The sequence below is a fragment of the Lates calcarifer genome, linkage group LG16_LG22, assembly GCF_001640805.2.
Source record: "Lates calcarifer isolate ASB-BC8 linkage group LG16_LG22, TLL_Latcal_v3, whole genome shotgun sequence".
Lineage (NCBI taxonomy): Eukaryota > Metazoa > Chordata > Actinopteri > Centropomidae > Lates > Lates calcarifer.
The window spans coordinates 10,674,804-10,698,918 of record NC_066848.1 but is presented as its reverse complement, the minus strand read 5'-3'; the positions used below and the strand labels follow the sequence as shown (position 1 = coordinate 10,698,918).

Genomic DNA, 24,115 nt, shown 5'->3' with positions numbered 1-24,115 from the left:
AAACATCTTCGAGATCAATTTAGTCATAACAAATATCAAGACTCACAAGTCCAAAAATAGATTTATTTGTGTGTGTTTCAAATATATTGATCAAATGTCAGTAAGTTCAATCATGTAAAACATAATCTGGGAACATTTTATAATTTAATCTTTCTAACACTTAAATGTATAAAGAAAATATATCAATTTCAGTGCGCTCTTATACAAAAATATACAACCCAATCAGTCATTTCTCAGTGATTATGAGTCTCTGTCTTTCAACCATGTGAGCAACTGGATTCACCCTTACCCACCCATGCTGCACAAACCAACCTCACTGACTGGGACTGTGTCAGCTCCTGATAATGATGCATTGCTTTGGAAATTTTTAAAAAGTAAATTGCTTTGTAATTTGAACGGGGTGAATGGATAACTGCCAGGGGGTCTTAGACGCTGCAGGATGACTTGACCTATGTGGATAACATGAAAATATTGCAAGTCTTTTACCTTGATACAACAATTAACACTTTTATAGTCCTCAATACAATATAATCCTCAAAGACAACGAATATAACAAATAACAGTACACCAGACGCTCAAGCAGTCACACAAGCGATGGGGGAAAAAAAGATGCAAAGTGCAATTTAAAATATCAGCAATCGCTAGCTATCGCTTAAAAATACATACTCCTTAAAACAAAGCTGCCCCCGGAAAAATGTTTGAATGCAAGCTTCTAACTAAGCAAAGTAAACATTATACACCCACATGTCCAAAATAAAAAATATAGTTAGTCTGTGTCACAAAAACTCTGACCACTAACTGTCGCATATATTTGCCCGTTTTTATTTTCTGAAAATGTCCTCTGACGTTTCTGCACATGGCAACAATAAAGAGCTTCTTTTTTTTTCTACTTGCATTGCTTAAGTTGAACATCTTAAAAAAAAAAAAAAAAGAGTAAAATGGAAATGAAATCTGACATGATCCAGTAGTATGTTAGCCCTGACGGCGAGGCTGCTGACGACGACCAACCTCTTTATTGCCTGCAGTAAATGAATTTAAAACAAAAAAGAACAATGTAGTGATGAGTTAAATGTATGTTACACTGGAGTTTTTATGTGGTTTGGCAGCATTTGATGATTTTACCTGTATCCCTCTTCTGCACTCTGTGTGGAATCTGGACAGTGTATGACCCTGGTAATCCTGGTAAACCTGGGCGTCCTGGATCACCTGTAAACACACACACACACACAAAAAAAAACGCTCAGACTGTTTGTCTCAGTCACTCCACTGAAACACTACTGGAAAATCAGCGTTGCTTTAAATGTACCCTTCTCTCCTCTGGGTCCTGGGTACCCTCTGTCTCCCTTTGGTCCGGGGCCTCCTGGAGGGCCGGGGATGGTGCCATAGGCTGCGCAAGAGCAAAAGCACAGATTCAGTCGTGATGAAGCAACATTTTCCAGCTCAGCTTACATAAGTCTGGAACATTTTCCATTGCTGTAAGATTCAACCTGATAGAGTATGTGGAAAATCATAACTCTGTATCCTTACTTCTGAAGAAGTCCATGAGGTCAGCTGTGACATTGCCGTAGGCCCCAATGACACGGCTGTAACCGGGTGGTCCGGGAGGGCCAGGTGGACCGGGGGGGCCTTGAATCGCTCGTACGTTTGTCCTGGAAGGACCCTCAACCAGATACTCCTGCAGCAGGCCTTGATCTACAGGAGGGTTGTTGGAAAACAGTACTTCAATCATTGTTGGCCAGAGGTAGAACAAGTATTCAGATCCTATTCTTTAGTCAGGTCTAACAAGGTTCAGACAAAATGTCACTCACTCTTGATGTAGTCTGTAACTTTCAAGGCGACGTTGGAGTAGTCCAGCGTCTCGGTGAGCTTGCTGAGATCGATCTCTCTGTGCTCAGAGCCATAGCGAGAGTCACTCTGAGAGTAGCTCTGGCTCTGTGTGCGTGTCTGGATGTAACCGGGCTCTCCACGTTCTCCTTTCTGACCCCTTGGTCCTTGAGGTCCTTGAGGTCCTTGAGTTCCTTGAGGTCCTTGAGGTCCTTGAGGCCCCGGTGGTCCGGTGATGTAACGACGAACACTGTCACCTGAAAAAAAAAAAAAGTTTGTCTGTGATATCTGGACTCAGCAGAAGCAGTTTTGTGGAGGTTAAAGGGGGTCACGTGTCTTTTCTGTGTGGGATGTTAGGAGCTTACTGGTCAGATACTCCTGAACTTCAGCCCGGATGCTCTCCCGAGGTAAGTTTCCGCTATAGGAAACTGATCTAGTGAAAGTGCCTGGTGGGCCCTGTGGTCCGGGCGGACCAGGAGGACCAGGAAGACCTCTGAAACCAGAACCTGAGAGAGATTCAAATGGAAGATGAGTGAAACCTTGTTCAACACCAACTCTCACCTCACAGGTGATATAGAGGTGTAATCTAGGGTGTGTTAGTACACTGTGACATCGCTGTTGGGTGTGAGATTAGAAGAAATGTCCCTTAATACACTGAACCTACATGAGGAATTAGACTTGAAGAAGAACTGATGAATTGGAAATTTAATTTCATGGACAAGTTCAAATGTGGATGAACTTTGACATCTCTTCTATCTCTTAACTTTGACAAAAAAAACAAATTAATTTCAAACGTCTGTTGTAAGATTAGATCCATGCAGTGTTTAGAAAGAAGATGACACAGATGATGAATGAAATTAGTATGTAAAGACACAGTAAACAGCCTGAGGCACCAACCCGACGAAGAGATAGAAATAGACGAAAATGTTCAGTGAATTAAAGCCTAGTGTGTAGAAGAGTTGTGCGATGTGTTTTCACGTTGATGAAGGCTCTCGCTGTGTGTGCAGGAATTTATGGGTTGATTTTCAGGGATTTTAGCGGCACTACACATGTCTCTAAGGTTTTTTTCCTCCTGTTGGTGACTTATAGAACTAATTAGAAATGCGTACAAACACACTACCTTTAGTTTATATTTACAAGAAATTTGAATTTGTTTTGCTATTTATCTATAAATGTTAAATCCTGTTTTCAGTGAGTATTCACTCAGAGGCAGTTATGATGAGATTTTTTTTTACTTTTTTCTTCTTCTAGGTAAAAGTAACGCAATCATTTTTAACTTTAAGATACTACAAATTATATTACAGTATCTATATAATGTAATCTTTACTACTTGCTGAACTATAGTGTGTCAGACACAAAAACAGCCAGTCTGAAATCACCAAACAGCGACTGAATAATTTCACATTTTGACATTTCTCCAGTTAACCCTAACCCTAACCAAAGTGGTGTTGAATGACGCGCATAAAATGACACACGAAACACTTAAAATGCGTAGACATGAGACACAAAATGCCCTGAAAATGGTGTGTTACTTATACACAATCCCATGAGATCACATTATCACAGCTGGTACAGTAAATAGTCAGTGTGCCTCTGTTTATAGATCATGTCCATGCCGTCTGTCAGACTCACCCTGCAGGTAACGCTGAATATCCTCCAAGCTGTAGCCACGGCCTTCTGCCCCATACACAGTGGCAGTGGAGACTCCTGGAGGCCCCTGAGGGCCAGGAGGGCCAGGTAGCCCTGGAGCACCTGCAGGACCGGGAGGACCTTGTTGTATGGAAGAGCTGATCCATGAGCGGAAGTCTGGATCTGGGCGGATACGATGAAGATGGTGAGTGAGTGAGTGAGATGGTTAAAATTTCATTTTCATTTTTCATTTCTCTCGAGAGTGATAATGGAGAGCTTAGACAAATTTTGTGTAATTAAAACAACAAGATGAGTAGATTTAAATCCAGGTCAGTCTGTAAACAGTTTATCTTCACTCTACAGGTGAAACAAGGTCAGAGTCTGTCAATGAGCAAAGCTCATAGGATGATCTTACTTTTACTCAGTGCAGAATAGTCAATCATAGCGGTACTGAAGCCAGAGCCTCCTGCACCAGGAGGCCCAGGACGACCAGGTAGTCCAGGTTCCCCAGGTGGCCCAGGTGGACCTCTAGCGATTCCTCTGTCTGAAAATGAAAATAAAGACAGTTGGATTTTTGAACTACACCCAAGCACCACTTCCAGGGTTACTGTTTTCTGCTTACCATTCATGATGTTGAAGACATATGTGGCAATCTCTTCTACATTGTAGTGGCGTGTAATTTGTTGTGTTTGCCCTTGTATTGCTGGGTGTCCTGCTGGCCCTGGTGGCCCTGGTGGTCCTGGTGGTCCTATCAAGTATCTCCTCATATCCTCACCTAGACAGATCACAGCAGAGACAGATTGAGTTTACAGGCCGTGTATCTGAGACCATTTGGCTTGGTGTGAATATGTATTGTACTCACTCTGAAGCAGGGCAATGAGTTGACTGCGGGACAAAGCCTCAGGTGGTGCTGCATGACCGTGAACACCAACAATGATGCCTGAGCTTGAGCCCGACCCTAAAATTACACAACACAGTTAAAGGTGCCTCCATTCTCATAATCAAGCCCCATAAGTACATACTCCTCACACTGTGATTAAGTGATATAACTGCTGGGGAAAAGCACAGGCTTACTTTGCAGGTATGCAATGACACGACTGGAAAGGTCCTCTATTGAGCCTGTGAAGGTTCCGGGGATTCCCGGAGGCCCAGGTGGACCCGCAGGTCCAGGGATACCAGCCTGTCTGATTCTACCTGCATGGAACAAATAAATTGTTAGGACTCTGTCCTGTGCTCCTGACAGCCTGTGTGACCTTGTGACCTAGTTTCATGACAGCTCTTACTTAGATAGTCAGTGATGTACTGGCGCATCTCGCTAGAGGACGCGAAGGAGCCCGGCAGGCCAGGAGGACCAGGAGGACCTGGGGGACCAGGAGGGCCTGAAGTGACTGAGATGGAGCCTGATGGGAAAAAAATTGATGGTAAAGACCCTGAAGAGGATATGTGGTGTCAAACTTTAAAGCTGCAGTGATCATGGTTGTCTCTACCTCTTGAAGAGCCAGGAATACCCGGAGCTCCAGTGTCCCCTTGGAAACGATAAAAAAACAACATAAGCATAATCAGGCAGATATAGTATTTACTCTGAAACACAGGCAGTAAAACACTGACAGCATTCACAGATTTCAGCTTGATGTTATGTTTACCTTTGATTCCTGGTGGTCCTTGACGTCCAGGAGGCCCAGGTGGACCTGGTGGTCCAGGGATCCCATGTCCTCCAGCATAAGTTGACACTGTAAGGAGGAAATAATTATTATTTATATATTATTTTTGATATCTTCAGCAACACAGGCTATCACAAGTATAGCTGTTTAATATAAATTTATTTAGATTTAGTTATGATCTGTGTTTGCTGGAAAACTGGCCAACCTCTCTCAGAGGTTCCGGGGCTTCCTGGGGTGCCTGGTATACCTGGCTGTCCTGGCTCACCTGAGACACAAAAGAGCGGTCGCAATTATTGATGTTGAAAGGGTTTGATCACAGGGATGATCACGGTAAACGTCACTAAAGTTGGTGCAACAAATACAAAGTGAGAATTGATTTAAATGCAAAAATTAAATAAAGAAAAATCACCTTGGTAGCCCCTTGGTCCAGGAGAACCTGAAATAACGATAGAGACGTCACAATAAAGTGTTAACAGAACTAGGAGGGGAGGTTGTTTTAAATGAGGCCAAAGAGGTCAGACCACTCTACAAAATCTGATCACCTGTTGATCCTTTAGGCCCAGGAAGCCCAGGTGGTCCTGGTGGTCCAGTGTAATATGTTCCTATAAGAAAAGCGGTGTTGAATCAGTGGTGTCACTGTATTCTGTGAAGTTTTCTGTCACTGCTGCTTATATGTGTAACCCATACAAGTTTGGATTTTGGATCATACCAGAGCTGGATACAAAGCCTGAGTCTCCTTTGTCTCCCTTAGGTCCTGGTCTTCCATAACCTAAAGAGCAAAAATGATGGTTAAAGTTTGATTTGAAGTAAAGATGAGCCTCTCAAGGTACCAACCAAGCTGTATGATCCACTCACTTCTTTGGGCATGTTTGACCCAGTATATTTGATAAGCTGAAATACTTGCCTGGTTGACCTGGAGGCCCAGGTGGTCCTGGGGGTCCTTGTCTTGAGTCACCTAATGTAAAAATTTTCAAAACAGTCAGTGACACAATTTGATTTGAAGATTTTTTTTTTTTTCGAAGAAGACACCACAGGAACAGAAGGCAGTCATTTTCAGCTGGAATCAGACAGATCCTACAAAATCAATGAAGATGGTTTCTTTGACGATGTTGCGTTTTATTTACCTGGACGTCCAGGAGGCCCAGGTGGACCTGGTGGACCAGGTGGGCCAGCTAATCTTGAATCTCCGGCAGCACCATACTGACCTAAAGTGGAAACAAACACACATCATTTTAAGTAACCAACAGTGATCTGGTCTGTAGAAAAACAAGGACAAACAAGGGTAAAAGTGTAGGAAATTACAACTAGCACAACGTGAACCTTTGCTAACACAAGCCTGTAGTGACCACAAGCTACTATGACTAGTTTGACAAAGATATTTTAGATTGGTCTGTAGCATTTGGTTGGTCTTAATTTTACTTTTTTGATTAATTTATTGAAAGTTAGACAGTTAACAAAATTTAAATGAAATAAAGACGGACTTATTTTAAGCCTAAAAAGTAAGCCACCCCTTTGGCTAATGTTGACTTTGACCATGTATCAGTCAGTGACATCTGCAGACCAGTGGCTCCGAGAATCAAATGCTGAACTGATTTCTTTGCTTATAAATTAAACTTTTTATTTAAATTTTACATAGTGCAGAGAAGAAAAGAAAACCATCAAACAAAGTACTCACTCTCAGCCCTAGTTGAACTTATAGTTTCAGTCCTTCTCACTGTTATTCCTGGTTCTCCCTGGTCTCCCTTATATCCTCTGTCACCTTTAGGACCTGCGAGGACAAACAAAATTCTATTAGGACTACATATCCAACCTAAAAGCTTCATGTGGGGGGAAAAAAAGTGTAGTGACCTACCAGGCTGGCCAGGCAGACCAGCAGGGCCAATGGGACCTGAGGATGGAAATCAACACAACAGATGAAGAATTAAAAAATACAAATACGTAAGTACGTTTTGTGGCTAGTGCTATGGCACTATCATTCAGGGCTAAGATGCAAAACATGCCAAATGACAAGGGTAAGCTTTGGCTGCTTTCTGTGCCATCAAAATTCAGACCTGATAATCCAGGAGGTCCTGCAGGGCCGGGAGGACCAGCAGGCCCAGGTGGTCCTGGGATGGCAATTGAAGAGGAACCAGCTAGGAAATAAAAGTCATGGTCAGAAATGCTCAAACTATAGTCTAATCAATAATATGTCAATATCTAAGTTTTATCATGTTCTGTTACCCGCATTGATGATTCGTCCTGCTTCACCAGTGTCACCTAAAAACAGACACATGCTATGTCAGATACAGAATTTTATAATCAATAGCATGAAAAAACTGTATTTTAGAAAGAGGGCCCTCAAGGCTGAAGCTGTACCTTTGGCACCTGGTTGTCCTGGATTTCCTGGTATCCCTAAAAGCAAGATAGAAGTACATTTTTACTGTAGAGAGCATTAAAAGCAAAGAATATAAACTAAGCTGCTGGAGAGAACTGCTAATTTAATGGGTGTTGTATTAATATTAGAGTCGCACCTGGTGGTCCTTGAAGCCCAGGTGCTCCTGCAGAGGGAGGGGGTAGAATTATGAATATATATCATCATATTATCCACTGATGATAATGTTAGTATAACTAAAGATGTTTCATAAGAGCAATTTAATGTTCGTTTTACCTGGAAGTCCAGCATCTCCAGGAGGTCCAGCAGGTCCTCTGAGTCCAGGGGGCCCAGCAGGTCCTTGGTCACCTGAGGGCAAAATGATTTGAGGTTTGTTTTTTTTTTTGTTTTTTTTTCCTAAAAAAATGTGTGTGGAAGAAAAGGCTTGTTTTTCCTTATGCGCATCAAAATAGCACAAGTGTATCTGTAATGTTTCTATAATTACCTCTTGATCCTTTTGCACCATCATGTCCAGCCAGCCCTGATGACAAAAAGAAAGAAAAACAAATATTATATTTGGTCTGGGGGCGGCAGGGTGTAAGAGGAGGAAAAAATGAGTAGACTCCTCTCTGCTGCCCCCTCGTGGACAGTCTTGTCACTGCCACATTTAAATCAGTTGTAATCATCTCACATATCATTAACAGTTTAAGAAAAAGGGATAAAGATAAGTGAGCTGGTAAGTTACTCTTACTAAGAATTATTATACTCAGTTTTAGCTCAGCTCTCTAGGATGGGTAAAACTTTTGTCATAATCACACTCATCACCTTAATTCATCACAGTCAAGTCATAATAAAGTAACAAGCCGTGAAATGGTCTGTGACATAATCCCCATAAATAGCAAATTATCATGGTCATATTTCCATAATCTGAGAATTTGGGAATCAATTAATAATCTGAGGTTGGAGATCCCGTAACTCACCCATTGACCCTTTGGATCCTTTCTCTCCAGCCACCCCAGGTAGACCTGGTAAACCGGGATCACCTGAGGAGTGGAACATCTGGATTAGGGAACTCACATAGACTGTACAAGGTATATAAAATGGCAGTTTGACTCTACAAATATAGTTTAATTCACAGAGCTGTTCTGACCTGGCAGTCCTCTGGGGCCTTTGTCACCAGGGTCACCTAAAATCAACAGTTATTAATTATGGTTAGAAACTGTGACCACAGTGAACAGTCCTATAAAAATCTGATGTAGTTACTGCTACAAACCTTTAGCTCCTTGAAATCCAGCCAGCCCTCTGTCACCTGCAGAGTGAGAATACACTCTGAGTAACATTATAGTATTCAAAAAAAGTTAATTAACTGCGAATTTCACTTTGTTAGGAAGTGAAGAATATCCACATAACACACCTTTAGACCCAGGAGGCCCTGCCTCGCCACGGAAACCCTGAGGACCTGGTTGACCTGTGGCAAAACAGTTCATATAAAATGCCAGGGACTGAGTCAAGGCACTGCTAACAGTATTTTATAGTTGATGCTGGTAAATTTAATATAATTCAGCTCAGGAATCATTGTAATGGTGATAACAGGGAGAAACTGACCTGGTGGCCCAGAAAGCCCAGGAACTCCTGGTGCGCCTGGAGCAAAGATGAATAATTAGGAGAAGAAAAAATACATTCTAATAGTCTTTGGAAATATTAATAATCATACTAAAAATACAAAGTACTAATTAACTAACACTAGAATTAAGAATTAATAGACTGTAGCGTAAAACTGGGAATATAGTGATGTACTTTTTTGTATCACTTTATTTTACAAATTACAAATAATTTTAAGAATTTTGGTAAGTTGCCCTAGAGAACTCGAGTGGATATTAACATGAACGTGTACAAAGGTCAGCATACGTATAATATAAAAAATCATTTAGGGGCATTTGGATTCTTGAATTCCATATGTGTCTTCATCAGGGTAGAGATCTTGTTTTTTTGTTTTTCATTTTATAACATGGATGTAAATGAGACTGTATTTGTACCTGACTCTATGCTGCCACCTGGTGCTGTTTGTAGTGCAGATGCTCCTTTTTAGACAGTTGGATGTTTGTGTTTGACATTTATTTAAATATTATCTATTTTTAGTGATCTTACCTTTTGGTCCATCTGCTCCGGCAAGTCCCACAGGCCCAGGAACCCCAGGACTTCCAGGAGCACCTGCATAAATCAAACACATTAGATCCTGTGGTGACACATTGTTTTTGAATCAAGATAAACTGGCTATTTTTTTTATAGTTAACTAGTGCAAAAACTGTGTTACCGCTGTGAATCTGAGCCATACCTCTGTCACCTTTCACTCCAAATCCTGCAGGTCCTGGCTCACCTCTGGGGCCAACTGGGCCCTCACGACCCCTGAGACCTGGTGGCCCCTCCAGCCCATGATCACCTGGTCAGATGTTTTGGATACAGATACACGCTCACTCACTCAGTATAAGCTAAACAGTGTACTTGTATCATGTAGTTTGACCTGTTGTGATCTCTGTACCTGGGCTTCCTTTTTGTCCTTTAGGACCCTCAGGGCCTGCATGTCCTAACGCGCCTGGAGGACCTGAGGTCAAAGGTCACGGTCACTAAAGTGACATCATGTTACCACACAATAATCCTACAAAAATGTTAAATACTGGTAAAGACTTGGGGAAAATGTTAGTCATCATTGCTCACCTGGAATTCCAGGGAAACCAGGATCACCTGTGACAAGTGAAACACATTTAAATAAGATGAGAATACACCATCTAAAGCTCAACGACAGAAAAACAGAAACAGAGCCAAAATAAAGAATATAGATTTTGTGCACTAAGTGTTCCTGCTTCCAGACCTTTAGCTCCAGTGTCCCCTGAAAAGATTAAGAAATAAACAAATGAATATAATTTAAACACAACTAATGTTGATTAACTGAAAAAAGGGTGTATGTTCAGATTTTATGACAGAAATATTTAAATTTCACCTTTAGGTCCAGGCGGCCCTCTTTCTCCATACACTGAGGATACCAGAAAAAATGAGACAGAAAACAACAGTTCAGTGAGTATGAATGCAGAGTGTGTGAGTGTATTGTGTGCAATATATGTGTGTGCAAGTGTATTCATGTTGCACAGTAAGTATGTGCGGTACCTGTGAATGCATGTGACTGCATTTCAGCTCTGAGCACACGCTGGATCGCCACCTGAAGAGCAACAGCATCTACGTATCCTCCACTCACGCCGACACCAAAGGCAGTGCCACTGTAACTGGTACCGGTACTGCCGGAGGTGCCACTGTAGCTGGTACCAGAACTGCTGGAGGTGCCGCTGTAACTGGTACCAGCACCACCAGAGCTGCCACTGGAGCTGGTACCAGCACCACCGGAGCTACTACTGGAGCTGGTACCAGCACCACCAGAGCTGCCACTGGAGCTGGTGCCGGCACCTCCAACTCTGGCCCCATTGGTATCACCAGCACCAGCACCAGCACCAGCAACGCCAACGCCGACATCATTGCCACTAGAACCGCCACCAGCACCAGCGGCAATTCCGATTTGTGTTTTGGAAGTTGACCCTCCACCTCCACCTCCAGCGCCCAAGTGTACCGTGGTGTCAGTGTGAGTCCCACCTCCACCGGCCACATAGATGTCATTGGAAGAACTTGAAAACCGACTGGTACGAGCAGAGACGACAGAGGACTCAGCCTCCAGGGCAGCCACTCGATTCTTCAGCTTTCTCACGTCCTCAGCTGAGAAAGGGGCATCAACATTTCTTAAGATAAATTATACATAGAAGGAGCACGCGTTCAGGTTCACTCAAAGAACCACGTTATTGATAAAAAAAAGAGAGAAAAGTATTTTGGTCCAGAGCAGCTGCCCAAACTTAAGTACAGTATCCAGTAATGTTGCCATGGAGTGAGTTAGTTAGCTGTGCTTCCACTTAAGCCACAATATCTGTTTACATTTTGGCAAAGTGACATAATTAAAAGTCTGCTTATTAGGAATTCCTGTTTGCAGTATACACATGGATGTAAAGACAACTATCACTGGCTTACTTCGACACTGAAGAAAACTTAAAAATGTGATTATTCTCAGGCCAGTTCTGGAGTTATAATGAAAGTATTTTTGTGTTATTTCTAAGCATACTTAAGGGCTTTTATTCACAATGTGAATGATGTCTTCAGAATATAAAAATATGTGTTTCATGTGTGTGTGTTCAGATTTGACAGATGTGACTCTGACTGTCCCAATATTACAGTTTGAAACCTTTGCAATAGAGCCACAAATTCACAAACCTGTTACTATTCCATTAATATTCAACTTATTTAACTTAGATATGGTACTGAAAAGAAATCTAACATAAATCTTCAAATATGAATACAGAGCACAGTTACACTGACAGTTGAGCACTGTATATTTTCTGACAATAATACAAATCTAAGCCTGAAGACAGTAAATGACTACTAAAACTGTAAATGATATATTCGTAGATAACTATATCATATGTGCTAATCAATCAGTACCTGCAGGTTTTGATGTGCACATGTTTGCATCCAAGTTAAATATATCTTAAATCAGAGGTTGTTTTTTGTCACATTTCTGTCAGGATAAATGCACATCAACAACTTTGCTAGCTGCAAGAAAACAAAATGAAGTCTCTGATGTCATCAAGCAACAATTTCTGGAGCTGCTCCACTGACAATGAATGCCAGACCAACTTTATGGCAGTGGGACAGTACCCAGAGATCAAATTTCCAAAGAGAGGAGTACATTTACTGTCTCACAGCTCTTAGCAGCACTGTGAAATAATGCTCACTAGCCTGTAAAAGCTGAAACACACATTTTATTGGTCCAAGAACAGCCACTCCCAGGCGCCTCAGTGCAGAGCAGCTCCAGAGAGAATCTCATGATTCCTAAGGTTTTATCATTGGGGAGGTTTTTATTTTTCCCTATTAAATCTCGAAATGTTGCACAAGTGAAACGTACCCAGTGCGATGAGGCCAAACAGGAGTCCTAGCAGAAGCAGGGACAGGAGGAGAAGACCCAGCAGCCATTTCCACCAAGAGCAACAAGAGTCGGAGCAGCAGCAAAATCCTCCACCTCCGAAGATGCCGCTGTCTCTGTGAATCTCTAAAGACAGAGAAAAGAATAAAATCCTCACTTTCAAACACTAAAATATTCATAATGTAAATATCAACATACATGCAATCAGAAATACCTGCGTAGGTGGCTTTGTCTTTCATTATAACTCCAGACGATCCATCTGATGAAGCAACAAACAAACATCACTGATTTATCTTTATAATCAAAGTGATCTTTTGTATTTAGAGATGTTTGTAATAACCACTCACAGTAAGAGTTGCCCGTCTCTGTCTTCAGTGGGGCCGTCTCACTGTAGCTTGAAATAAGCTTCTCCTTCTTTATTGAATCTCCTGATAGTGACCCTATGAAATTAGAAATACTTTTAACACTGCTTTTATCATACTTATTGGGTTCTAACATGTTGGTTCTATACTGAGATTGGTTAGGAGGACTGTGTAAATCCAGGATGCTGAAATAATTATATTTACTTGCTGTTATTTAAAACAGAGTAATTGTATACTGTGTTAACATGCTTTGCAACTTATTGTATTCATTTATTTGTTGTTGGGCCACAAGTGACCCACACAATACATAACAGTTTTCTTATCTCCCCAGGCAGCCAGAAATCAACCAGTGCTCTAGAGTTGAAATGATTAGCTGATTAATCATACAGGCAATTGACAGAAAATTTGTTGCTTTCAGTTGACAAAAAAGATGATCAGATGTACTGATGGTAAAAATAATTTTCGATTGCAGCTTTACAGTCCTCCTATGTTGGACAATACTACCTTGCACAAGATTTTCTGTGCAAGGTAGGTAGGTGTTCATTACTTGGGAAAAAAGGAAATAAGAGAACCAATTTGCTAAAACACTTTACAACAAATGAGCTCAATATAAACTAAAACAATGAAAGTATTAAAACTAGAAACTAAAACAAGAGCTTTTGACACAGAGTTCCTTTACAACACCAGAGCCAAAAGACTTGGAGGACCAGACATTGTTGCTATTCTGATGCAGTGGTAAATGTTTTACAACAAATGTGCACTTAATCAAATTATGAAGAGCCTCTGGAGGTCTGGGGCCTCTAGCCAACTGGCAGCTTGGGCCAACTGGTAATACAGTTTTGGTCCATGGGAATTTTAGGAACAAAAAATTCCAACCAAATTAGATCCAGAAGAAGTTGAGAAAACCTGTTAAGGCAAGAGAAAATTAATTGTTTCTCCAGAAGGGGGCAGTGAATATCTGACTCACCTCCTCCTACGAGAAGACCGCTGCTGCTGGCTGGTGAACTGCTTCCCGCTGTCTTTGGCCAAAATGAGCATCTCTGTGTCCCTCTTTGCTGGAACGTTCTCCTTATCGGAGATCAAGAACTTATAGTCTTTCTTATATGCCTCATCAGTTTGGGATCTAGTGGCTGAAAACAACAAAAAAGCAGGAATTGTTATAATTTTTGAGAATTATTTTGACTGTAGTAACCTTTTGTCAGATGAGAGGAGATTTCAGCCATGAACTTACTTGTAGAGACTCCAGTGCTGACGACACCACCACCATTTGACACGTTCTTCTGAACGCCATAACCTGTAAAACACACACAGATAAACACTCAAATAGGAAAAGTGCTACTTTGTATGTGCAAGATACTTGATAGTGTCAAAATACTGTTGAAAACATGTCACTGTACCTCCAAGGTTAGCATTTACGTTGGCTCCACTGGTGGTGAGCACACTGCCAGAGGTGGGTGCCAGATTATTCTGAAAGCCATAAACTGTAAACAGAGACACAGTTTGATTTTGAACTCACTGTTCACATTTTAGAAGCTGGAACTGCACTGTTTGTGTCAAGCTCGTGTTATACAGAGCTGGAAAAATTAGTATGATCAATTTTTTTTGGGTTCATTTCAACAACACTGAATGGTCGAATCTATCAGGACTGGCACGATGAGGTATATGATAACGCTCAGTGTAATAACTACACTTTGTTTGTGAGTTTGTCAAAAACATCCCATGGTCTCACCTGACAGGGACGAAGGTGAGGTGGGGGCGAGCAACGTGGTTCCTCCCATGTTGTTGGTGCTGACCTGGTATGTGTAGCTACTGGTGTTGCCAGCGACCACCGTGGTGGAGGAGGGCAGCGTGGAGGTGGACCAGGAGAAAGATGGAAGCGTAGCATCCAGCGTGTCATATTGGCCTGATCTCAAAGCGGTGTCATACTGGCCTGATCTCATACTGGTCATTGAGTCGTACTGGCCTGATTTTACACCAGTATCATACTGCCCTGATTTCAGAGTGACATCATACTGTCCTGACTTGATACTAGTATCATACTGCCCTGATTTCAGAGTGGCATCATACTGTCCTGACTTGATACTAGTATCATACTGCCCTGATTTCAGAGTGACATCATACTGTCCTGACTTGATACTAGTATCATACTGCCCTGATTTCAGAGTGGCATCATACTGGCCAGATTTTACACCAGTATCATACTGCCCTGATTTCAGACTGGAATCATAGTGGCCTGATTTCACACCAGTGTCGTATTGGCTTGATATCAGAGTGATATCATACTGGCCATTTTTCACGCCAGTATTAAACTGCCCATTTGTCAGACCGGTATCATAGAGGCCTGATGTATCAATGGTGTTGAATCCAGCCGATCTCACACCAGGACCAAATGAAGTAGAAACTGCAGGAGAGAAAAGACAGAAAGACAAAAATCACGACAGTGTCTCTCTTCATCTAATACACCTCACCCCAGTTTGTGGCTCTTGTGTTTTATCATTACATTTCAGTCAGAGCTAAGCATCTGGTTCCTGGAAAAAAAAAAAGAAAAGAAAAATCCCTGGCGCTAGTTCAAAAACACATGAGGTCATTCAACAACACTTGACGTAATTTTTAAAGTCATTCAAGGAATCCTGAAAGATTCTTCTGCCTGGATTTTTAAAAATGTTCTCCAATGCTTGGATAGAAACGGCTTTTGACTTTTTTCAAAAGTTGTGACTTTCCTAATAAAAACAAAGACAAAACAAACATGACAGGGCACCTTGCCTGATAATAATGCATTAATATTTTCCTTGTGTGGTGCAAAGAGACACTATATGCCATTTTAATTGTGCAGCAGACAAAATATTTTTTGATCCAGGTTAGGAAGAGTCTTTCAGGATTCTGGAGAAACAGTAACTAAGTGTTGTTAATCATCTGTAAAATGCCTATAGGGATTAATCTGTCATCACAAACACAAACTGAGGCCATGCTACACTATAAATCTTTGAAAGGAGTCTGAGCGTCTGTGCATGTAGAGTATGTGCAAGTGTGTGTGACTCTGGTGAGGGTATACTATGTACCCGACTGCGTGGCCACAGAGACGGTCTTGGCTTCCACGCTGGCCTTTTTAGGGACAGGCAGGGTCATGGAGGCACTGGAGGAGCGAGTGGGGCTGACGCTGCTGGAACGTCCCTTCAGCAGCTTCTTCACGTCGTCCAGCTCCGTCCCTGCAGAACCACAGTCGCACCAACAATGCTTAAAATATGCAACACCACAATATCTGACAAATCCATTGCAGTGTATGAGTTTGGTTGGAGAATATCTGAGTACACTTACTCAAGTACCGTGCTTCAGTAAAGCTTTAAGGTACTCCTAATTTAATGCTACTCCACTGTATTTCAATAGAAATATTCTACTTTTTACTTTTATTTGACAGATACACCACCCTACAGCTGTAACAGGAGGAGTTAAGTTTGAAAAAGGTGGTTCAGATAAAAGGTTGTAATATCTTCATTTTATGTTTTTTTATTTTAGCCCTGCCATAAAACCTATATAATAACTCTGTAATAATAACAGATACTGCATTATAGCATGGGGAATGTGGGCAGAAAATACACTATCTACTAACAACGTGTTTTTTTTTTTTACTTCAGTAAAACTACTAAATACCTCTTCCCTTACTGCTCAAAGTACAGAAAACGCAACATGGTAATCTGACACCCAGCTGAGGTGGGGTTAAGGTGGCACAGAGTGACTAACTGTTAAAAAATGTGGATTAAATAACAGCAGTTATACACTTTAATCAGCAGGGGGAGCGATCAGCGTCTCTAAAAGTCTGACTATGCTGTCCTGCCTCGAACTGTGACTCATGTGTGCCATTGTTGCCACCACAGATCTGCCCCTTAACGTTTTCCACATGTGAGCTCAATGCAAACAGGCCCACGATCCTCACTGTATATCCCATTCTTTTTTCCTTCACTGATATATACCGTCTGTCCGCGGAGCTGCACATGTGTTATTAATTGAAATTTCATGGACATAAACGTGCATGTGGGAAGAGGAGGAGAAGGAATGTCCTATGCGTGATATACTGAATACTGAGCAAAAGCATTTGACAGTATCATAATTCAAAAAACACATACTGCTCTACAGTGACCCCGCAGTAAAAAGTCCTTCCCTATCCTAGCGGTTCTTTGAATGGACACACTCAAATAAAGATGCCTTGTTGCTTTCTGAGGAATTGCATAATCGACAGCAAATGGATCCAAATGGTCTTACATCTGCAGGCAGTGGGAGAGGCGCTTTGTAATCTGGCTCGGATCTCGCTCTCTGGAAAAAATCACAACACACAAAGGACAAAGGAATTCTGATTTAATAAAATGTAAGCCAGGACAATAAAGTGCGTCAGATGGTGCAGAAATAATGAAGAGAGGAGTGGCAGAAACTAATATTGAATACCTCTGCTTTCGCTCCTCCCTCTTGTGGCACTGGAGCCTGAAAAGGAAAAAAAGGAAACAAACATAAACACACACAGACACATGAGGATAAAGATGGAAAAATACTGTGCAATCATAAAAAATGTAATTCCATATAGCTGTCTTTCTCACTTACAGTAGTTTCCATAATCTTTTCGTGTAAATTCTGGAGAGGAATTTGCACTAGAACTTCCTACGAGAAAAAAAAAACCCACAATAGTTAAGCAGAAATATAAACAGCACCCTCGTGCCCAGCAGTTTCCTTCACTTTCCCAACTGTGCAGCTCCTGTGTTTTTAACAGGATCTCACCGTCATAACCTCCCGAGCGGCTAGATATGTTCTTCCTCTCCCGGAAAGCTGGCGACAGGCCTCCTGATGAGCCAGCAGTCTGTGCTCTCCTGGCACCACCCGAGGAGCTGGACCTGACCTTTGACACCGAGCTCACGATATAACTGCTTCCGCCCCCTCCGCTTCTGTACCCCTCTCCATCTAGGTAGCCACCCCCTCCTTCGCCCCCTCCTGAAGAGTCACCTCCTAGGTAAACTCCCGAGGAGGAGCTGTAGCTGCTGGTGTTCACACCAACAGAGGCTGTGAGGGGGGTGATGACACATAAAGTTAATTTTGGATTTCCTGCAACTGTATCATCATTGCAGCATGAATACACCAACAGGAATATGCCTGAGTCACATGAAAATCACCTGCAGTGATACAATGTAACTGAGTACTTTTACTCAAGTACAAAGTTGAGATTGTTGTACTTTACAGAAGTATTTTGTGATCAGTGGTGGCAGAAGCACTCAGCTCCTATACTTAAGTACAAAAATACTTTATTGGAAGTAAAAGTCCTGCATTAAGAAGTGTACTTCAGTAAGAGTATATAGGTATTATTGGCAAAAATTTACTTTGAGTCTCAAAAGTAAAGGTACTTGACCCCTATAACTGTATTTTACCTAGATTTTTCAAAACAATACATATGATGAGAATGAAGTGTACTGCTATAGATTAAACGAACCAATGTTGTACAATGTAATTCAAATTTGTGGTAACACTACTTCTAAGAATTTCCTGGCAAGATCTGTATAATTTGATATTGATGACAGGGAAAGTATAGACAGTGTTCTGAGACAGTTACTTATGCTTAATGAGTTACGTCAGGTCTATAAACAGTCACTGATTTGCAGAGGGATTCTTAATGATAGCAAAAACTGATTTATTATTGGAAACTTTACCCCCTATATACAGTAAGATAAACTGCATGTTCAGCTGACCTGCTGTGCACTGACCACAGGGCTATCAGTACATTACACTAGCAGTTCACTGGAATTAATGAACGGGACGTGCTCCAATTCAATGCTGTGTATATTTTCTTTGTAATTAGTACCAAATAACATGTTCCTTCCCAGGAACCTTCAAGTGAATTAAAATCACACATCAGTTCCTTTTACAGTTGAGGTGCAAGAAGTAGTCAGATCTTTTACTTCAGTAAAAGCACTAATACCACACAAAATAAACCATCACAAGTAAAAGTCCTGCATGAAATTGTCACTTATATGTGTAAGCAGCATTTACGGTTAGCTCATTTTTAACTGATTTGTATAGGGCTACAACCTATGGATGTGTATTTTCCTGTTTCACTGCATTTATCATACATGTGATAAAGTTGATGAGTAATGCTCATCACAATTATCCAGAGCTCAAAGTAACATCTTCAGATGTTGTTGTTTTCTCTAACTGACAGTCCAAACCTCAAAATTATTCAGTTTGCTATAATTTAAGACCCGGAGGAACCACAAACTGTCATATTTTAGAAGCTGAATCTGTGAAATATTTGGATGTTTTTGCATGAAAAGTGACCAATTATCCAAACATTCACTGACTAAAATTGCACTTGCATAGTAACAGTGTAATAGTATATTACAGTTTAACACTTACACTGTCCATTTTTCTGTATTGAGCACATTTATGATACTCAAACTAGGAATATTTTTTTGATAACAAATACTTCTACTTGAGTAACATTTTCAGTGAAGGACTTTCACCTGGCAGTTCTTAGAAACTGCAAGCGGGGGAAACACAAACCCAGAAATAAAACTTTTAGTTTCTTTCCACTGGGGGTTAAAAATGTAACATTCAGCATCTTAAAACTCAAAAGACAAATGCGCAACTTCCCAATTTTGGCCTATAAGTGGAAATTTGCTCACATGAGGAGAAATAAGTTCCACTGCTGTTCTGGGTTAAGACATTCTTCTCCAAGCCCAGCCCTCCAGCACTGCTGGACATATTCCTGTGATTTGATCCGCTGGTTCCCTCTAGCAACGAGAAGACACAAAGCAAAACAAGGAGACGCTGTTACTCATTGGGTACTTCCTTTAGAAACCCTCGGCTATAATTATTGTATTATGCCTTTAGTTTACTGACAATAATTAAAGCAAGTGGGAGTAAAAGAGGGAGACACTCACTTGGTGGTAGAGAAGTCAGCCTAGTTGTGGAGGTTATAGTTTCTGTCACAACTGATGGAGAAAAAAAAAGAAAGAAAATCATCACTCTGTGTACACTGTGCAGTTTATATTAAAACCTGTGTGTCATTCAAACTTCTATATGTTAATCCCAGTTGGCAGCTGCTGACCGGAGTGTTGAGTGACTGGCATGCTGAGGATTCTCATACTTCATGAGCTGAATTTAAATGACTTTGATTGACAGACGGTGTTAATAATGATTTTTACATCGGTTATAAGCCATTAATGAGAACAAATGATGTTTATTCTCCTCCATCAGAGCAGGTGCTTTGTCTTTTTAACTCTCCAAACTCTCAGAGAGACCCTACAATCAACAACTTTAGGAACATTTGTAAGTACAGAGTTAAGGAATTAGTATCATTGTCATTTCACACAGACTTCTGCTGATGACAGTGAGAAACCTAAAGCCTCTAAGTGCCCCTATTCAGCATTTAAAACAAACACTTGATAAAGGGTTTATAACACATATAATGCGATTGTAAGAGGACACAGGTCTTTATCAATGCAATCAACACATAAATGCTTAAAAATGTCTTTACAGCTGCATACTACTACATTATATTGTGCTATAAACCATTTTCGAAGTGTTTGCACTGCTTATTAATGCTAAATTGGAGGACTTGAAATAAGGGGTTACCTCTCTGATTAATGACTGATGTTAATAACCTTTTTAACTACTCCACTCACCAGCCAGAGAGATGTTTCACAGCTCAACAAGCTGTTCTCATCAGTTCATTTATAAAGCATCAGAAAATAACTTTATAAATAATAGGATAAGTTTTTATTACATTTTTAAAAAAAATTAAATTTCAGTGAAGTGTCTCTGTTTACTCAAATTTGAGTTCAAGTTCAGGTTTATTTGGACAAAGCAATAAACTCTTGTGAAAACCACATTAAAAAGACTAAATTATCAAAACAAACAAGTATATCTGACATGTCTGTCTTTCCTGGGGGTGTCGCAGTTTTGAGAGACACATTTACTGGAATTTCGCAGCTTTCAGGCCGATCCAGAGGCCTTCATCCACAGAGTTTGCTCCATTGCCATGGAGATGGTTTGGTTGTCATCGTGAAACTTAAATGTGGAACAACGCCTAAACCATCTCCATGAATGCTCTGGAAAACTTCCAGTATGTGGATGTTTATTTTGTAGAGCTGCTGTTTCTAAGATCAATACGGCAACTTTGAAGGTCAGCTGGATTTTTACTGTTTCAGAACCCGATGTTTGTGCCGTCGACCACTTCAAGAGAGAGAAACAGCAAAATGCTTTTTCTTATGGGGTTAAAGTGATTTGACAAAATAAGAATCTTCTGTGCCTTTCGTCTCGTGATGCATGTAGTCAGAAATAAATGAAAGTTAAATCACGTCAGTAATCATGAACTTGAGGCCGATAATTAAGACTTATTTTGACACTCTTCTCCCACTAGGAGGCATCTTGTTCTCTTGCAGCAGCCTGTTGAGCTTTCCTGGATTCAGTTATAGATAATGTAAATTCCATTTCAATTTCATTCTGCCTCCCCAGCTCCTGGGCTCCTGTCCTCCTCCTCCTCCTCCTTCCTTTTAGGGACTTCTGTCTGCTTCAGGGCCAAGGCCAAACACTAACAGTGATCATGCTTTTGCTGCCGTTGCTCTGTGACTTTGGAAGAGAGCAGGAGAAGCCAAAACAATGCATAAAAAGTCTCTTAAAACTGGCTTGTTTTGGCTTTTTTTATGATCTTCCAGCTTTATTTATTGTGTCCAAACCACATTATCTTGTCCATCTTCTTGTTTCCTCTCTCTTTCTTTTCTTTTTTCTGTAAAGCACTTTATAACCATTGGTTTGGAGACTACTAAATAAATGAAGCTGACAAAGTTTCTTTCAGTACAAAACAAGAGGCGAAAGAGAGGACAGACATGGCTGATTATATGTTTCTCTCGCTTAGCGACAAACATGTAATCAAGCCTCCCTTAACCTCTCTCCGTCCCTCTTGGTGTCAAAAACCGTTAGGCCAAGATGAGCTGTCCTTTTATATTCAGTTATGACTACTGGAGGAAAGCCCGGAAGATGACTTGCTCCCTGTAAAATGGAAACCGTGACCAGTGAAAGCATGTGGCGATGTTAGTGATAGTAAACCCCCAAGGAAGAGAGACAGAAGCATCACCCAAGGAAAGAATGTAATGGAATCTAAAAGTGTTTTGGGTTTTTAAACACAGATTAGTTTTATGTCTCTTGCCACAATGAGGTCTGTGGGAATGGGATATCGTTTTTGAGAAAGACGCGGTTCTGCTGAGATTCTCAAATGTATTGTTTTTTTAATGCTGTGTTTACCATAAATGAAAGTCAAATCATCTCCACTGTATTTATGGCTAGAGACATTTAACTAAAACAAAGTGTCTACATAAATCTATAGCTACAAGTGTGAAAAGGTTTGTGAATGGTGAACTGGCCCTTTAACTCAGGCTTTTATGATGGCTTTCTTTCTTGCTGTTTTTTTTTTTTTTTAATGTCATAAATAAAGTTCAGAAATCTCACCCCTTTCTCCTGACAAGCCTCCTGAGATGTCCATCTGTCTCGTTAACTCGTCCATCCCATCTTATCTGGTGAGATGATGATAAAATGTTGACCATGGTCATGCACATACACTGCGCCAACTGCTGTTAAAGGCCTGTTTATTTTTTGACTTGTAAACTGTGGTCAAATGGCATCTTAGCAAACATTTGATGGGAAAAGGGCAAAAACATCAGACGTGATGCCAAGAATGATTTGGGTTAAAGACCAGACCGCTTTCATCCAGTGTTTACTGCATTAATTTGAATTTGATGCCACTGGAGACGGAAAAATGTCATCACATTGGTCTCATGATTTTAAAAACCACAATCCAGTATTTTAGTAGTTTTCCCTTGAGTAACCTGCTTTGAATGATCTTGATAAAGACCAAAATTCTGCATCACAGGCCCAAGGTAAATCACATTCAACTCTCACCTATACAGTATTTAAAAACTTTCCAGACACATTTAAATCTCATGTGAACTGTCAATACCACAAGAAAGGCGCCAGCAGCTAGAAAGCATCATCTGTAGATTTCAATAGACTTTGTATTTACTTTGAGTCTTTGAAGACCAAACTAACAAAGGAACAAAAGAGGCCAGTGGATCACTCCACAGCTCTGAAAGACCATCCTCTCACCACACCCTACCAACCAAGGAGATTTAACCGCACGTGCTTCATCTACAGCACTTTAATACACTTTTTTTCCAATGTAGAAATAAAAAAAAGCAGAAGTATACCCAAAGATGGCATTTTATCCTCTTCCCTTACACCCTAGTGTGCTGAAATCACAACTTCTAGCCTGTAAAGTGCAGCAGTCATTTAGGTTTTCTTCATATTTCTCAGTTAACCCACTGCTTTATCAAATCTTGCACAAAGCTCGCTGTTATAGCCTGTAACTGATCCTAACAGCAGATATAAAAGGCTGATGTCACATAAAGCTGGCGCTACAGCTACTGCAACGGCCAGGTCCTCTAATATATTTAGAAGGATGTAAATAGCACAGCAAAAATACCCGTAAAACTATCCTGAGATCCCTCTAACAGACTATAGATACCACCGGAAGAAAAATGATCCCAGAAACCCCCTACTGAGTTTTATAGACGAGCTAAGAGAGACTTGTAATGTTCTATAGGAATTAATGGACTTTGCACAATTCCATCCCATAAAGCCAATAAATCTGCAGCCCCCCCAAAAGAGCCTGACAGCCCCCATCACCAAACTCTCAGAGCGCAGTTGTTAGTGCGGAGATGCAACAGCCAGGTGTGAAGAACAATCCGCAACATCCACCATAAACAACTTAACAAGTAAATAAATAAATAAATAAAGTAGTGTCCAGGTTATTCCAGCGTGCAGTCCCATACCTTTAGCCAGCTCGAACAACAATCAATCAAATCCGGATTCCTCTCAGAGACAGACCGACTGATCGCGTCCAAGGGAGGAATAAAGTGTTTATATGAAGTTGACGCGCCGTGGTGGGATGTTCTTAAAGTCCTCCGTCCTTTTGAGCCTTTTTGCTCAACTTTTTTTTCCCCAGGCAAGTCAAAACAGAGAGATGTGGGCACCGGTCCCAGCCGCGCCCATCAGCGCTGCAGCTTGGCAGGCAGGTGTAGTAGACGGCACGGAAAGCGGAGTTTAAGAAAGAGAGAGAAAAAAAAACAGCGCCTGAGGGAACCAATTATCTTGTCAGAGACAGATAGTCGACTGTGTATAAAGTAAAGTGATGAACCCCTCCCTCTCCTCCTCCTCCTCTTCTAGCTGCTGCTGCTGTTGGTGGTGG

The 24,115-nt window shown here is 41.0% G+C and overlaps 1 protein-coding gene across 1 annotated transcript; it reads right to left on the bottom strand.

Annotated features, from left to right (window-relative positions):
- Positions 1-49: 49 nt before the first annotated feature.
- On the bottom strand, positions 50-24,115 carry col17a1b (collagen, type XVII, alpha 1b). The gene is made up of 56 exons (XM_051076644.1): positions 23,700-24,115; positions 22,321-22,385; positions 19,755-19,805; positions 19,497-19,604; positions 17,605-17,883; positions 17,431-17,487; positions 17,278-17,313; positions 17,098-17,148; positions 15,900-16,046; positions 14,570-15,241; positions 14,238-14,321; positions 14,072-14,134; positions 13,808-13,970; positions 12,826-13,025; positions 12,693-12,737; positions 12,461-12,604; positions 10,627-11,223; positions 10,463-10,495; positions 10,334-10,351; positions 10,180-10,206; positions 10,004-10,066; positions 9,800-9,904; positions 9,613-9,675; positions 9,070-9,105; positions 8,879-8,932; positions 8,738-8,773; positions 8,615-8,650; positions 8,445-8,507; positions 7,970-8,005; positions 7,762-7,833; positions 7,625-7,651; positions 7,470-7,505; positions 7,335-7,370; positions 7,166-7,246; positions 6,967-7,002; positions 6,790-6,882; positions 6,239-6,319; positions 6,019-6,069; positions 5,824-5,883; positions 5,657-5,716; positions 5,524-5,550; positions 5,320-5,379; positions 5,097-5,183; positions 4,941-4,979; positions 4,737-4,853; positions 4,528-4,647; positions 4,316-4,411; positions 4,076-4,228; positions 3,869-3,997; positions 3,457-3,636; positions 2,190-2,330; positions 1,809-2,081; positions 1,528-1,692; positions 1,307-1,387; positions 1,123-1,206; positions 50-1,019 (listed from the first exon to the last, which is right to left on the bottom strand). The coding sequence occupies exons 2-56, from the start codon at positions 22,373-22,375 to the stop codon at positions 973-975; spliced, it is 5,754 nt and encodes a 1,917-aa protein (XP_050932601.1). The 5' UTR covers positions 22,376-22,385; positions 23,700-24,115; the 3' UTR covers positions 50-972.